This window comes from Lipophrys pholis, assembly GCF_963383615.2.
Source record: "Lipophrys pholis genome assembly, chromosome: 3".
Taxonomy (NCBI): Eukaryota; Metazoa; Chordata; class Actinopteri; order Blenniiformes; family Blenniidae; genus Lipophrys; species Lipophrys pholis.
The window spans coordinates 6,514,028-6,531,158 of record NC_137627.1 but is presented as its reverse complement, the minus strand read 5'-3'; the positions used below and the strand labels follow the sequence as shown (position 1 = coordinate 6,531,158).

At 39.1% G+C, this 17,131-nt stretch overlaps 1 protein-coding gene across 1 annotated transcript; it reads left to right on the top strand.

The window, feature by feature from the left end:
* Positions 1–9,564: 9,564 nt before the first annotated feature.
* Positions 9,565–16,109, top strand: mrps22 (mitochondrial ribosomal protein S22). Its single transcript, XM_080460411.1, has 8 exons — positions 9,565–9,719; positions 10,252–10,409; positions 10,521–10,685; positions 10,850–10,993; positions 12,495–12,578; positions 12,808–12,953; positions 13,041–13,149; positions 15,570–16,109. The coding sequence occupies exons 1-8, from the start codon at positions 9,593–9,595 to the stop codon at positions 15,660–15,662; spliced, it is 1,026 nt and encodes a 341-aa protein (XP_080316537.1). The 5' UTR covers positions 9,565–9,592; the 3' UTR covers positions 15,663–16,109.
* The last annotated feature ends 1,022 nt before the right edge of the window (positions 16,110–17,131 follow it).

Genomic DNA, 17,131 nt, shown 5'->3' with positions numbered 1-17,131 from the left:
TTTGGAAAAGGTACGTTTGGGAGTGAAACTTTTTTATTGATACAACCTTTTATTGTCCGTGAGTTTTCATGCAGCTCGAGGTAACAAATGCAGGTAAAATGTAAAACTACATGTCACAAACAACTGAGTATGATGCCTAAATATCACCCTGTTAGTAAACTTTAAAAAAAAACAACAACAACTATGTATTTCTGAATTAAAGACAGCGGAACTGTGCATTTCCTCCCCTGTGGTGTTCCCCAAGGCTCTATCCGAGGCCCCTCTTTTTACTGGGCATGGACAGGTTGAGATGGGAATCGAACCTGCAACCTTCAGACGACCGCTCAACCAACCAAGTCATGCTGCGCCAGGAAGTTTTAATCCATGTTATTTTCACAGACAGGAAAATAACGAAACGCAGGAGGACTGTGCAATTCCACTTTTCACTGATCCTGACGCTCTGAGCCACAGGAATGAGTTCGAGATTTGGCCATTTGATGTGATGTCATGTTGGTAATTGAAGCCAAATGGCTTTTTGTTTGAATCAACAATATTAGTGTGCCTCATGCAGCTGGGATCGGGAATCATTACCAGTTGAGAATGTCTAATTTCCCACTTTGTATCGGTCAGATGACAACAATAAATAAGAAACATGGCCGCCTCTAGCAGTTCCGCTTTATTGCAGAAAACAATGAACTCATGATTGCAAGTGAAGGATCTAGATAAACTCAGGAGGTAGAACTTATTTTCACACTTTATTCATGCTCATTGGCTGTACAGCTTCTATTGTGTTGTTTGCTGCGAGCAAATCTCTGAAGTGTTGTGATAAGATGAATTCTCTCGCAAAAATAGAGGAAAACAACCCCTTCGTAGGCATTGTTGCCATTTTTTGTGACAACTTTATGTCAATCTAAACATCCCCCACTTTCCAAGTGGGAAACTCCCAGTTTGATTGGTTTCCAACTGGGAACTGGGGACTTTCCCACTTTACTCATAAAAACCTCACTACTTTATGTTACGTTGAGCCTTTTAGGCTCGCCAAGAGAAAGTGTGGTTCACTTTGAGGAAAACCTAAAACATGTGATTTTTATTTTTATTTAACAGAGTGGTTTCACTTTTCTTTTTTTTTTTTTTATGTTTATTCTCCGCTTACAAACTGGACTTGATCGTCTATTTAAAATTCCTGTTGGGATAGTTTTGGGATACATAAAAATATCAGTTTATCTTATTTTCCTCTCAAATATCTAAATGAATCGGGTGTTTATTGTTGGTATTATTAGAAATATGGCTTTTTTAAAAACAAAAAATAAAAGAAAATGGGCTTAACGATGTGGTGTTAAATCCTAGTCTCTCACTCACTGGCTTTGAAGATTGAGATTTTGAAGATTATTCTTTTTTTCAGGAAAAGATTGACAAAATACTGGAGGAGAAGCGCAGACAAGAGTAACACATGCAAATGATAACGCAAATACATTGTTGTTCTTTATTCTCAGCCTTTGAGCAAGAAAGTGAGTCTGAGTGGGAGGTTGTACAAGTCGTTGGAGGTAATGTCACCCTGCCCTCTGCCCCCCCCCCCCCCCCCACCCCCCACACACAACCCCCCACCCCCACCCCCCACACTCGACTCCCCCTCACAGTGCTCCTATCGCTGCGTCTCCTCTGACCTTCTAGCTGCCCTCTCTCCCATCCTCATTCCTCTTCAAAGATACGGAGGAGGAGGCGGAGGAGAGCAAAACTGGCCTTGGCTGACTACTGAGTCACAACAGCTCGCACACAGGTGCACACATGCACGCACACGCACACACACGCACACACAAACACACACACACACAAACACACTCACACACACCCAAGCACAGTGTCGTCAAACTTGCATTTTGCCACAAAAGAATTTACAATCACTCTTTATAATTACTGCACCTCACATACATATAAAACTTGCATTTGACCATTTGATCTGTACTTTATTTAACCACTGGGCTGGAAAACAGACAAAACATCAAAAGTATTCACAGAGGTCATTCGCTGCACGCTCCTGATAAAGCTCCTTCAAAACCCCGTTGTCACACGTTGATGTTGCACACACTATTATTCTTCCCATAAAAATTTTTATTTATGGAAAAGTCAATGAATTAATTACATGTAAAAACTACAAGTTCACTCAATGTTCTCAGCTCCTCAGTGAAACACAGAGATATTTATGAAAATTACTTAAATACTTGACATGATATGTTTCAGGTGGGAAAAGAAAAAAAAAAGCTTTGCAATTGGACAAACGTGTACAATGAACATGTTGATGGTTTCATATGTGAAATGTAGGAATCCTTATGATAATAATAATAATAATAATAATAATAATAATAATAATAATAATACAATTTAAAAAGCTACTTTACTAGTTGAAGTGGATTTCAGGCTTCCCTTCAACATAAATAACATTAATTAAATTGTCTTTTTTTTTTTTTTTTTTAATTAATGCAATACAAATAAAAAGCAAATGTTGCATTTTAGTACAATAAATTCGGTAGAGGAAAAATATTTAAAAGTCATTTTTTTCACCAGGTCCTCCAGGTGTTGCGGCTGGGATTCGAACCGGGATACACACACACACACACACACACACACACACACACACACACACACACACACACACACACACACACACACACACACACACACACACACACACACACACACACACACACACACACACACACACACACACACACACACACACACACACACACACAAAGATGATGTCCAATCATATTCGTAAAAACCATCAAATATTATGAGTAAAGAAGAAGAAATTTCACAAACCTATGAAGGCCACAGAGTACTGTAGTGGTGAGCACTGCCACCTCACAGTCAGAAATCTCCAGTTTGAGTCCAGCTATTGACTATTGCATGTTCTCTCTGTGTGTGCATGTTTGTTTGTTTGTTTTTTACTTCATCCGGCTTCAAAAGTCCAAAATAAAAAAATGCATTTGGTGTCAATTGATGACTGTAAACTGCTCGTAGATGTGACTGTGTGTGTTTGTCCTGTGATGGACTGGTGCAGCCTGTGCATCGCCTCTCATGTAATGATAGCTGTGATCTGCAAGTCATACGGGTCCAGACAAATAGAATAGAATAGAATAGAATAGAATAGAATAGAATAACCTTATTAATCCCATGGGGAAATCCTCCACACAGAATAAAATATTACATTTTATTCTAAATAAATTGATAAATACAATATCAAAAGATCATATAAGTACAAAAAGTATATTAAATGAATAAATATCCAAAAATAAATACATTACCAAAAGGGCTTGACAGTAAAGATAGCTCTACTTACAGAGAACAGTTATATGGTTTGACATCCACAGGAAGGATGAGGACAATCAATGTCCAATATATTAATACATACATGAAATCAAAGCACAAATGTAGTCTAAGTTGGTAAAAAATTTGCTTGTATATATATATATACATAGATGTGAACTATTAGAATGAATTAAAAGAGAGAAGCATGTCTTTCCATCACTTCATGAAGGACACATGGAAACAGGGTCAAACTGACGGGTTCAAAATTGATGCATTTGTTCCATCATCTCCTCTCAAAGTGACGCTCCGGTTGTTTGACTGCAGACATCCTCTCCACATTTGCTCTCTCTTTCCACACACACACACACACACACACACACACACACACACACACACACACACACACACACACACACACACACACACACACACACACACACACACACACACACACACACACACACACACACACACACACACACACACACACCTTTCCGTTTCACCCTGCTCTGAACCCGTTCTCCGTTGACCGTGCAGAAAGCAAAATAAACATATGCGGCCGTGTGCCCTACTACTACCACCACCACCCCTCAACACCCTCCCAGCCACTGGGCCACCACTCTCCTCCACCCCCTGCATCTCTTCACCCCCCCCACCCCCACCCCCATGCAGACCCTCTTCCACACTCGGGTTTCACCTCTCAGCAGCTTCCTGCTGCTCACAGTCACGCTGACACACACTCTTAAACTCAACCTGCGGACTGTAGCTGGAGCAGAACTCCATGAAGGTCTTTCCTCTACTGGCATATTAGCAGCAATATAGATAATTATTAAGTACTCTGTAGTGATCCAATAATGAAAATCTGCCAAATAAAAATCTGCTCAAAATCTTGTATTCTAATACGTATTTACTGTGTTTTTACACCTTTACACCGTAAAGCTTTAACATTCATAAACTGTTTTACCATTTTGTACTAATGTTTTTTCTTTACAACTATTTTAACTACTACTAGTAGTAGTACTATCCTAAATACTAGGCTTTTTTTATTGTATACTTATTTAAATGCCCAACTTTGTTTTAGATTTTTATATCTTCAATTATCTGTGGATGCGAATCTAATTTTAATGTAAACTAAAGTGTTGGGCTGCAGGCTTTAGTATTGGCAAGCTCTAAACCCAGCATGTCTTTACAGTAAGAAAAATAGCAGCTGGACAAGTAATCTCTTTTTGTGAAAAGCAGATTGATTCCGTGATGATATCACCAGAAGTTGATTTCAATGACTATAACATTAAATATGTTTACATTGCTTTACATGAGCAGTCCTGTAATGTGAACAAAGCAACAGTGAGTAAATACTTATTAATCCTTCTTATATTTTTTTCACAATGATTATTTTTATTCACGTTTCAAAGACCTGGGGAATATTTCACAGTGAAATACCCAAGTGACAGAATTGATAAATATTTTTGTTTGATTAAGGTTTTCAAATATATCTTTAACTGGTGGTTGAATTAAATAAAAATACTACTTTAGATATTCAATATAAGCATGACATTTTGTGTTTAAGCTGGAAAAAACAGTTCAATCGAAACCAATCAAAAAGAAAAGACATGAATCAGGTTAAGTTTTTTTTTTTAAATATTTAAATATTTTCATGTATTTTCACACAAGCATTGTGATAGATAGATAGATAGATAGATAGATAGACAGACAGACAGACAGACAGACAGACAGACAGACAGACAGACAGACAGATAGATAGATAGATAGATAGATAGATAGATAGATAGATAGATAGATAGATTCATACGTCCCCCCCCCCCCCCCCCCCCTCTGTTTCTGGCACTGTGCTGCTCGCAGGATTACTTTCTGTCAGCAGTGTGACAGCTGTGTACATCTGGCTGCTTGGGGCCTCTTACATCTCAATCCACACGTCGTTTCGGCCGGTGTCTGGGCCTCCGGACTCGCTGCCACTGCTCACCTCATTACCAACCGAGCCACACCTCCATCTGTCCGCCTAATATCTATATCCTACTGCAGATTAGCAGGCGGGGTGGTGTTTGGGAGGGGACTCCGGTCCCAGGCGAGGAGGTCAGGGGTTTGTAGGATGCGGGAAATAAGATCCCGGAGGAAAGGTTGGTGGAGAGCGCATGTGGTTGTGTTGGCAATGCCTTTCGGGTGGTGTGGTTGTTGGGGACGGAGGAAAGGATGGCTGCTTGTGGACCACAGACCAACATGTGATTCTAGCTTCTGAAACGATCATATGATGTAGAATCTTCGTCCTAAAGTTGCAGACTCAACCCTGAAAGTTTGAGTTTCATATTGTGGCCTGAATTTGGAAATTAGTTGGTGGACATAATTTCTTTTACATCCGTTTGAAACCATCTAGTTTTTGTCTTGATTGTGTTTCTACCTAATTTATTTACTTAAAATAAATAAATCCTAGCTTCCTGAGGTGAGAACAATAAATTACAAATACTCTCAACACTGTAATTAAGTATTATGTTTATGTAACAATGCAGTACTTTTTTTTCTCAATTATGTAATTTTACTCATACTCATACTTCTAGAATTAGTTTCTCCTGGAGCTGCACAATACATGGGACATGTATATTTATCCCGATTTATAAAGTGCAACTTACGTAAATATTGTGTAAAACTGAATGAACTAAGTTAAATATTGTCCTATGCACTGTGCATTCATCCAATTCTGGATCAAAGAATTTAAATATGTTAAAGGAAATAAAAGACAAGTGCAATCCATTAACATTAATTAAAAAATATTGTATTTTGTAGTTTTTCTTAGTATTTTATTTGAATAACAAATATGGAATATCACAGTAGACATTACTCTTTATTATTTTATTTATGTGTTTGTCATAAATAAATAAAAATGTCTAATATGTCTTGTGTTTTAGATTAAACTGTGTAAAGTCTTTGCTGAGTGAAGGTCACTGACCTCTGGCACGTCCAGCGAAATGGACCAAACCATTGAGACGCTAGTAGGGGGAGAGAGGGGCGACAAATTTTTAAAGCATACAGATACTCTATTTGTATGTTCAATTTCCTCTTTAGCGCTTTAATTACTAATTACATAGCTTCTTTGGTTCAATGGCTCATTAGGCTATTTTTGATGTTTTTTCCAGGAAAAAAAAGAGGTGCTCAGTAACCGTGTAGCTCCATCTCCTTTATGTGTGCGGCCAGAACCAAATACACTGAATCTCTTTTCTCTTTAAGATAAAGCTGATTTGTTGGTCAAAAACTGAAGTACTAACATCAGTGACTTAGAACACATCCAGTAAATAATAATATAACATTTTGATTATTTATTCCTGTATATAATGTAAATTGACATTGATTCAAAACCAGTACTTTTAAATAAATGTGGGTTTTTTTTCCCCGTGTCATCTAAAGCTATGCATTCATTTCCTAAACATGGCTGAAAAATAATGAAATACACCGTCTTCAACAACCTTTGTTTTTGAACACATTTGAAAAATACGTGTGAAAAAAACCTACCCCGCAATGTGATGGAAATCTGGGCCACATGTGTCTCTGAAAGGTTTCTTATCGTGTTCTTTTCTTTATTTCTTCACCTGTTTGTGCTGATAGTGTCACAGTTTTCAGTCAAGGCTGGGTGTGAGGGAAAAACACAGATAATGTGTGCTTCATTTCAGAAGCTCTAAAGCAGACATGGGAAACTGGCATCTTCTTTACGGGTTATTTCCAAAACGTTTTCATGCAACAATTGCATCACAATCAGTCTAAAAATTCCAAATGTTCTTCCTTCTTTCCTCCAAAGAGCCTTATAGTGAAAATATGGCACTTTAATTTATGTAACCTCGCAGCATCTTTTCACATTGTGTATGTTTTGTTAGGTGAACATTCTGAGTGGAAATGTGCGCTAATGTTTTATGTAAATATGCAAAGAGAGTGAATTTACTCTACTTTAATTTACTTTAAAATCAACAGATTCCCAAATGCAAATCACATTGCCATGTTAGAACTATAGGTACAATATGTAAGATAATACACATATGATGCCGAATGTTCGCAGACGGCAGCAGCAATCTGAACTTGATCCTGTTCATCCTTTACCTGCCAGTAACATAAGTAATTGTGCCCATTTTATATGCAACAAAAGCAATAATGTAATAACTTGCCAATAGTGTAATGGGATATTTGAGCCATTGTTCAAATAATATTTTGTTAATATTATAATAGGATGGTACATGAAGGAGCAGCATTTAAAAAAAAAAAAAAAAGAATTATTCATAATGTAATAACTGCAGCCAATATGCAATGTAATGATATGTAAGAGGGACTGAATTTCTCCAAAAGAAAAGCTGTTTTGTTTTGTTTTTTTGTCCGGTTTATGCAATATGTACAGTGGATGGCACAGTCCTTACAGTCATTCATTGAGGAAACAACACAGCTCTCTCTCTCTCTCTATTGCTTTTTACTTTTTTTAATGACATTATTGGCTTTATTAAATTCAAATGGACAAAATTCTTACATTACCGGAAGTTATTACATTACTGATTGCTACAGGGGGAAAGGTCAAATTTGAAGGTGTGTAGTTCACAAATTAAAATATCATCAAAGTTATTAGATGATGGAATGAATGGCTAAATGCACCTCCTTATGGAATGGAATAAAGTTACACAGGGGTTTATATCAGTTTATTCCTGCTGCACAATACTTTACATCTTTGGAGATATATTATAACCTCAAATAGATATTGATATAAAATTTTAAGCATTTGCATTCAATTGAAATGCATTGTGTTTCTCAGACAATCGATAAGATGAAGTAATATGCAGACGTGAGGTATGAAGAAGTATTATAACGATCTGTGACTCGCGACCTACACTTATTTTAATTAGTCACATACGGAAGGTTTAAAATAAAGTTGTGCATGGACGGTCTGTGTGATTTGCATCATGGAGGCTGGTTCATGTTTTTCTTTGCAGGCATAGTGTGTAACTTTATCATGCAGACAAGACTCTACACTTATCGAAAAATTCAAGAACAGACTGTGACAGAAAGTTAGGAATGTGTGTAGGCTACACAACAAAGATAAGCAGCGAAGAGTGTGAGAGTCTGATTTAGAAACTCAATATGAATATTCATTATCTTTTCCACTTTCTTCACTGAGTCTCTCAGTAACAGTTATAAGGATGATGTGGGGGGTTTCCAAGATATTTGGTGGCATAGCGCCCCCTGCTGATCAGAATGGATTTATTCCTCTTTTGGAGATACTGAATGTCTTTTATTTTATTTTATTTCTTTTATAGAAATGCCAAATATCAAGTTGAACTATATTATTATCCTGCATTTTCTTGTTATGATCCGACATTTAACAAACAAAACAGATGAAAACTGAAAGAAATCCCTGCTTATTTTCTGTTTTGTTGCTCTGCTTTTACCTGATTCTGCAGATTTCACTTATTTCTCGTATGATGATTATTAGCTCTTTATTTTTCTAATTACATGGCCAGTCACAATGAGCAAAAATGCAGATTTTAAGTTTGAGCTTTTAGTAAGATTTCATTCAGGTTAAAATGGGAGTGGGAAATGTTGTCAGTATTACTGTCCTGTAACATTTTATTTAAAAAACTAAATCCTGATAACAAGGATTAACTGGAGGGAAATGCTTATTTCAATAGAAGGAATTTAGACATAAACGTGATTGAATCTAAATAGGACTAATTCAGATTTTTAAATTGACCATAGTTGAAAGTCGTGTAACATGTGGCAATTGCAGGCTATATTTTAAAACCTTAACTTTTAAAGGAAATTAGCACACGTCGATCTGTACATCTTGCATTCTGAAAGCTTTTAATTTCACGATTATTCATTGTGAATCATAATTTTATAAACAGTCAGATCTTTATAACATTGACAGTAATCCGGATTTAAATTTGCTCTCACTGCTGTTAAACATTACAAGATGAACAACTTTGTAAAAATGTCTGAAAAATATTGTATCTATGGATCAGTACTTGAATTTAGGCCAGTAATAACCTATTGTTGCCTTGAAAGGTATCAACGGTGGCTCAGCAGTCTTCACATCACCATCGTGTTGGTGTGTGTCAGAGAGTTTTATGCTGAATTATCATGCACATGATTTATCTTGATAATTTGCCATCATATTGTAAACTGTTAATAAAAAAAAATGAAGGCACAGTGAATCTTATTTTAATATCTAATGAAGTCCGAGAAAGCGGACTGATGAACTACATTTCCCATGATCACCCAGTGGTCTTCATTTCCGGTCGGGGTGCATGACGTCACAGCAGAGATGGCGGCGCTCGGTGGAGCACGGTGTTTTCTCCGGAGCTGCTCCCGGGTGAAACGCGTGCAAACGAGCCAGCAAACGTTGATGCGATATGGCCTGCGGGCGTTTTGTAGCGAAACACAAGACAACGGTACGATTTTATTGATGTGAAAGTTAATTTCGCGGACAATTTTTGTCAGGTCTCGCGCTGACCTTGTAGCTCCTGTCGTTAGCCTCGCGCTGCTGCTTCACCATCATTCATAACAAACACGAAATGTAATTTTCGATGAAGAGAGAAATACTTATTTTAAAGGAAAATCAGTTCTTCTGAAATATGCTATCTATCTATGTACCTATCTATCTATCATAGTAAATCATGGCAATCATTGAAACTTCCTGTTAACGGTATAAGACTAATGGAATAATGGAAACGTACTGTCTATAGTATAAGTCATTCATGGGTCTCCTGCATGTTTTAAGTCTCTCCATCCTGCAACACTTTCCAATGAGGGACTTGATATCAAATAATCCATTTTATCAGCAAAGCCTGGCCACAATGGCAGCATTGACAACAAAGGATGACCGAGAGGAAATCATAAACAAACATTAAGACAGAGAGAATGTTCCAGAGTCTTTGGTTGATGCTTTTGACAAGCCATCTACTTGTGTAATTTCCTCTGCAGTCGCAGCGAACAATGCGAATCCCCAGCTCTCAGATCCGGCTGTGCAGGACATCCTCACCAGGATAACGGGCCTCGACCTGCAGAAAGTGTTCCGACCAATCAAAGAGGAGCTGAAGCCGCCAACCTACAAACTCATGACAGATGAGCAACTGGAGCAGGTGCTTTTTTTTTTTACATCTGTTGTTAACCTTCCTCAATCACACACACACACACACCCATCTATCTTTGTAAGTGCTGCATCATTCAGTACCCTGTGTGTGTGTGTCCAGGCAGTCGAACTCGCTAAAGATAATGCCAAGAAGCTGCTGCAGATGCCCCCTGTCCTGCCAGAGAGGAAGCCCATCAATGATGTGCTGTCCGAGGACAGGCTCCTGGAAGGCATGGACACGGCCAAATACGTCTTCACAGACATCACCTACAATATCCCACACAGGGTTTGTTTACACAAACTGTTTCTTTGTGTTTGGTGTGCTTGTTGCTTCATTTTAAATGCCAAACTTTAAAATTGATGTCTGTATTGCTTGTTGATGGATCTTGCATGATTCAGAGCGACATCCAGCTTCTTGTGAAATGCTTTTGTTGTATTTTCTTTCATCAGGAGAGATTCATAGTGGTACGAGAGCCCAGTGGGGTTCTTAGGAAGGCTACATGGGAGGAAAGAGATCGGCTTATTCAGGTTTACTTCCCCAGAGAAGGACGCAAAATCAGAGCACCTCTCATTTTCAAAGAAGAGAACCTCAAGGTCTGAACCCTGTCTTTCTTCCCTGTGGTCTTTTTTATCTTAAGTTGTCTCGATCGCAGCAGTCACGCTATGAATAATACTTGATTTATGTTACGATCTTATGTGAAAGTGTTTCATCAGAGGTAAACAGAAGTAACCTCGGAAACTCTAGCTCGTCAACAGAAGCACTAAGACCTTCATTATTTTCCCTCCTACACATTCATTGTTGTTTGGCTGAGTCATCTATAAACAACATCCAAATCAGAATAAGGCTGCAAAAATCAAATGCAATAATTCATAAAACGTGAAAAAATGTTGACCAACATTATCTTCTGTGCTAAAATAATGGAAAAGTAAAGCAAACGTGAATATACGGTTTGGTCTAAAAAGAATAACGGTGTGGAGTAACTGTTTTATTATTAATTATGATGATTGTGCCTTCTAGGAAAAAAAGAAAAATATTTCTTCTTATAAAATATTGTAATAATTTGAGATGTATTTTTTAGGACATGTGGGCCAAAACAATAACATTGAAACATTTCACAATGGGAAGAAAATCTTAAACAAATGGAAGTTTGATTATGTCACATATAATTGAGTTAGTTTTCTTTAAATCACCACCAATATAACCGCCACCTCATTTCTTGTCTGATTCAAATAATAAGTCATTTTTTTAAAAATTAAAAATTGATTTAATTATTCACAGAAAGTAGTAGCAGCCGAAGAAGAAATAGTAAAAGTGGATGTATTAAAAAAAAAAAACAGTCTAAAACAATTTGTTTTGTCAGTTCAAGAAAGATCTCACAAACTAAATATATAGGGTAAACAGGCAGTCTTGAAGTATATAGGCAGTTTTGAAACCACAGATGCAATAACATCCCAAAGAGCATTTGTGATGAGCTGCTACCTGCAGCTATATTGTATCTACCAAAGCCAGATGGTTATCCAACATGTAACAGCATTTTTAATCCTATAATACATTTTTTAATCACAACATGGTGTGTTGAGTTACTCAAAAGAAGTAACAAGTAGAATAGGTCACACAACAGTGGCTGAAACTCAATGGATGCACATTTGTTCCTCAAAAGGTCTTATTTAATTTCAAATATTGCATAATAATACAAAATCTTAGAACAGTAGGTACAGATCTGCAGTTCACACCAGCTGCATTGCAGAGGTTTGTTGCTAATTTGTCCTTGATTTTTTTATTCTTCTAAAGGAATAGAATAATTAAATATGTCATTGTATCAGTTTTTTAAAACGTATTTCTTTCTATTACCATACATCATATCAAACATCTTTTTTTTTTTTAAATATCAGATTTGTACACTACAAATACACATGTCCACATTATCACTCCTCGCACGTTTACCTGATGTCGCACAGCCCTAATAATGTGTAATAGATGAAATTATCTGAGCTCTTGTCAGTTCCCACTCCCATCCAGAGTCAGATAACTAAAACCACCAGCGCTCGTGTCACAGAGTGGACTTCACATTTCTTTCATTTTGCCCTGTGTCAGATGGTGTTCTCCCAGGACCGCCATGAGGACGTGTTGGACCTGTGTCTGGTCCAGTTTGAGCCCGACTCCTCGGAGTACATCAGGGTGAGCTGACATTGAGCCCCTTGTTACTTTCGACCCCATCGCCAGCTGTGCTGAAACACCTCGAATGTGCCGAGCTCGTTAAAGCGTGAAATTTTCTGCCCGGTCACCTCCTGTATTTGCGTTGCTTCGTTCGATATGGGCTGTAAAAGGAGGAGAGGCAAGTTGTAAATTTTAGGACGTGGCGCCGAGCGAGATTGCTGTAATGGTCGGGGGGGGGTTTGTGTCGTAGGTGCATGCGGTCACGTACGAAGACTTGGACAAGCACGGAAAATACGAGCTGCTGCGCTCCACCAGACACTTCGGAGGCATGGCCTGGTACCTGGTCAATGCTCGGAGGGTGGACGGGCTGGTGGTGGACATGCTGAGGAGGGAGCTGTGAGTGTTTACTTCACTCCGTTCTTAAAACCCAGGCGGAAGCTCGGATCTGAACTCTCACATTGTTTGTTTGTGCCGTGTTTCCAGGCTCCAGGATGCGGTGAGTCTGGTCTCCCTGTTCCACATGGTTCACCCTCACAGCGAGTCGGCTCAGGAAGCTGCCAGCCAACAAGCCACTGGCACTGACCTGCTCAAGGTGAGGACACCGCAGGCATGGATACAATTTGTTCCCACAGGTGAAATTGTTTGCACCTGTTGTAGTTCCATGGTGAATCAGGAGTCAGTGGAGCTCTGGAGAGGTCAAAACAAGTCTGTTTCATCTGAGGTTTCCTGGGGGTTTCTCCACCATGTGAATGACTCTAGAGGTAGCACAGCTTATAAAAAGGCACATAATATATAAATAAACTGCTGAAGATTGTGTAATTTTGCTGCCAAACAGACCATGGTCCATTGAGATGTTTGAAGACAAAATGTCTAGAATTCATTTTAAAGGAGAGGCAATAATTCACACCCTAAACCAAAAGAGAAATGACAGCATGAACCAAAAGTCACTGTTCACACGTCAATCTCACAAAACTGCACATTTGATTTAGTAAATTCCTGTCAAAAAGACACAAAGTTTTCTTTCTCCTTGAACCTTTTCATATTTTGTCAAATTGCATCCACAAACTTATTTGTATTTCATTGGGATTTGATGGACCACAAGAAAGTAGAGCATAACTATGAACTGAAAAGACTACATGGTTTTCAAAGTGTGGCACGCAAAAGTATTTCTCCCCCTTCACTCTGATCCAATGAACCAAACGCCTTCAGAAGTCACCTCATTAGTAAATAGAGTCCACCTGTGTTCAATCTACACTCGGTATAAATCCAGCTGTCCTGTGAAGCCTCTGTTGTTCATTAGAGAACAATTGTGAACAAATGGCATCGTGACGAGCAGGGAACTCTCCTGAAAGGTCAGGGAGAAAGCTGTGTAGAAGCTTAAAGCGGGGTTAAAAACTGTCAGCAAAGAGGAGGAGCTGCAGAGATCTGCCCTCAGGGCAACTTTATGGAAGAGTGGCAAGAGGAAAGCCATGATTGAAACAAAGCAAGAAGAAGTGCTTTTTGCCACAAAGCCACGTTGGGGAGACAGTGTGGGAGAATTATCTCTGGTCAGATGAGACCAAAATGGAGCTTTTGGGGCAAAATACAAAATGTGATACGTGGTGGGAAACCAGCACTGCACCATGAACACAGCATTCCCACTGACTGTCTTCAGGGGAGACATGGAGGCTGCTCAGAGTTGATGGGACGATGAATGGAGCCAAATACAGGGGCATCTTGGAGAGAAAAAAAAACTGCTAGAAAGACTTTATTGGAGGTTCACTTTCCAGCAGGACAACCACCCGAAACATCCATTCAGAGCTACAATGAAAAGGTTTAGATCAAAACATATTCATGTGTTAGCAGGGCCAAGTCACAGTCCAGACCTTCATCTCATGGAAAATCTCTGACATAACTTGAAAACTGCTGTTCACAGACACTCTCCATCCAATCTGACTGAGCTTGAGCTCTCAGTCTCTAGATGTGCACAGCTGGAAGAGACGAGCCCCAGAAGACTTGCACCTGTGCTTGCAAAGTATTGGATCGGGAGATGAAGACAAACGCGTGTCACACTTTTATTTTTTTAATTCAGGAAAACATTTTAAAACTAAAATGTTCTTTTCACTTAATTTTTATCGTCTTTGTGTCAGTCTATCATATATAATCCTGATGTTTGTGTTTTTTGGTGCTGCCAGCACAGCCCTCACCCCTAAAGCAAGTCCCTTGGGTTATGAAGAGGGGCCTCTGTCGATCGGTCTTCTTTATCAGACATAATCCAAGCAAGAGAAACAGAAGCAGAATTAACAATAAAATATAAAGAAACAGGGACGCTGAAGAAGCTGCCACCAACACCGACCACCTCCCGTCACTAATCTGCTGATTGGCAGCTCTGTCACACACCCATTATTTTCTTTTTTCACCATGTGTATACTATGTGCTGCCATTGGATCCGGGTCCAATAGATTGCGCCCCCTACACGTTCGGGGTGATTCAGGAGTCAGCGAAGCGCTCCAGAGGTCAAATCAAGTCTGTTTCATCTAAGGTTTCCTGCAGGAGAGGTTTGGGTTTTTCTCCAGCGTGAGAACCTCGGGGCCAAGCTCAGGAAACATCAGGTCTCATTAGAGCTCACAGCACGTCGGCCTTGAAGTGTAGGAGGAGGGACATGGAGAGTGACAGCCATTTAATGTGGAAAGGTTAGGAGCAGGAGACGTGTGTGTGTGTGTGTGTGTGTGTGTGTGTGTGTGTGTGTGTGTGTGTGTGTGTGTGTGTGTGTGTGTGTGTGTGTGTGTGTGTGTGTGTGTGTGTGTGTGTGTGTGTGTGTGTGTGTGTGTGTGTGTGTGTGTGTGTGTGTGTGTGTGTGTTACAGTCAAGGCCTCTTCTTTATCCACGGTTGATTGCAGAGCTTCTTTTAGCCGCTTTGCTAATAATACAATTAATACTGAGACTGTTGTGCACCCCATGGCTTCAATATAATTGGGGGGGGAGATTCACTCCTTCTCTAATTCTTTGACCTCTGACCCCTCGTTTCTGCAGATCTACGCCCAGAAGGAGTCCCAGAAGTCGGGCTACATCGAGCTGGCCGTGCAGAGACACAAGCAGATGCCTGCTGAGGACTCTGCTGCCTGACTGCCCCGCACATCCAGATCCATATATAAATCCATCCACACTGGGAAAATGGTTGCTGACGAGAGGAGACTCAGACCAGGGCGACGTCTCTCCGATGTGAACTTCTGTCTGTGTGTGTGACTGAAAGGAAACATGTACATTTGCTAAATGTGAACCATCAAAGTCTGTATCAGTTACAACATGTGTATATAACAAAATAAAAAATATTTGTACTGAAATGTCCAGTTATATCTTTAATGTTTGTCAGGAAAATTCTGGAGTCGAGGCTTTTCTGGCTGAGGGTTACATTTTGTCCTCAGTGTCTCCTCACAACCCATTGACAAGCTTGTTGGGATGATTTGGTGCGAGTGTGCGCGGATGTTTTTTTTTTTTTTCTGTGATGGAGTGACTGGATGGATTACACGTCCACAGGATGGACAACTTAAATAAATTTTCTTCTTTTCACTATACTGTTATCCTCTGCTTTCTGATCAAGTTATAAATGAGAGCAGAGGAACTGATGGCAGCCCAGTTTATCAAAGACACACAACCGAGACACGTGAAGAGAAGGCGTTTGTTTTTATGATTCGCCTTTGGAGTCAAAGACATTCGATCCCTTCAACTTCACCGACGTTGACCCCATGACCACAAAACTATTTTAGTGTGTCAAGTTGCACGATGTGAAAAAGTTTTTTTTGATCCTCAAAAGCAGGAGTGTCGGTGAGTGTCCGCTCCGGGTTCATACGATAAAATTTGCCAGCAGTGAGAAATTGACCATAACTGCCACCGGGGGTGCACTTTTGTCTGTATTATGTGGTGAATCAGTTCAGGTGATCAGGATTACTACACAGATGAAGAAACGTGTCTACAGTATAGATAATTTCTAGAATTTGTCAAGTTATTACAATTATATAACCTAACATTTTTTGACTTCCAGCTGCATGTGATCAAATGTTTCATACTTTTGAAGATGTAAATACTGTAATAGAAATCCACTGTGATTTGCAAGTGGAGAAGCACATGGTGAACTGAGGCGGGACGTTGTTGACATTTTTTTTATTTACTTGGTCCGGCCTACTTGAGATTAAATTGCACTGTTTGTGGATTCTAAAGTAAAATGAGTGACGCCACTCTCAGCGAAATAATGAAAAATAAATATTGGAAACATATTTTTCAATCATAATTTTTATTGCAGTGTAAAATTCTAAATCCAAGTCATTTGGATAACAGTGCCAAGGTTATGTTTGGTTGTTGTTTTTTTTAAACAGTGAATCAGGGTTAAAGAAGCAACTACTAACAGGAAGCAATGACTAGTTTTCAACAACTTGCACAACACAAATAATTCACTCCAGTCCAGATTCACCAAAGCTTGCATCTTTTAATTGAAAAGACAAAAGAGGAAAATAAAGTTTTAAAACCAAAGAAAAGGCACTTGTAACAGCATTCAAAATCAACATTCAAAAATGAAGGGTTTGTACTGGTCCCTCTGG

What these genes read in the sequence shown, in the direction of transcription:
- mrps22 (XM_080460411.1), top strand. Translation starts at nt 9,593, where the DNA reads ATGGCGGCGCTCGGTGGAGCACGGTGTTTTCTCCGGAGCTGCTCCCGG. An exon ending in TAGCGAAACACAAGACAACG is followed by an intron (nt 9,720 to 10,251) that starts GTACGATTTTAT and finishes TTTCCTCTGCAG; the next exon opens with TCGCAGCGAACAATGCGAAT. An exon ending in CTGGCACTGACCTGCTCAAG is followed by an intron (nt 13,150 to 15,569) that starts GTGAGGACACCG and finishes TCGTTTCTGCAG; the next exon opens with ATCTACGCCCAGAAGGAGTC.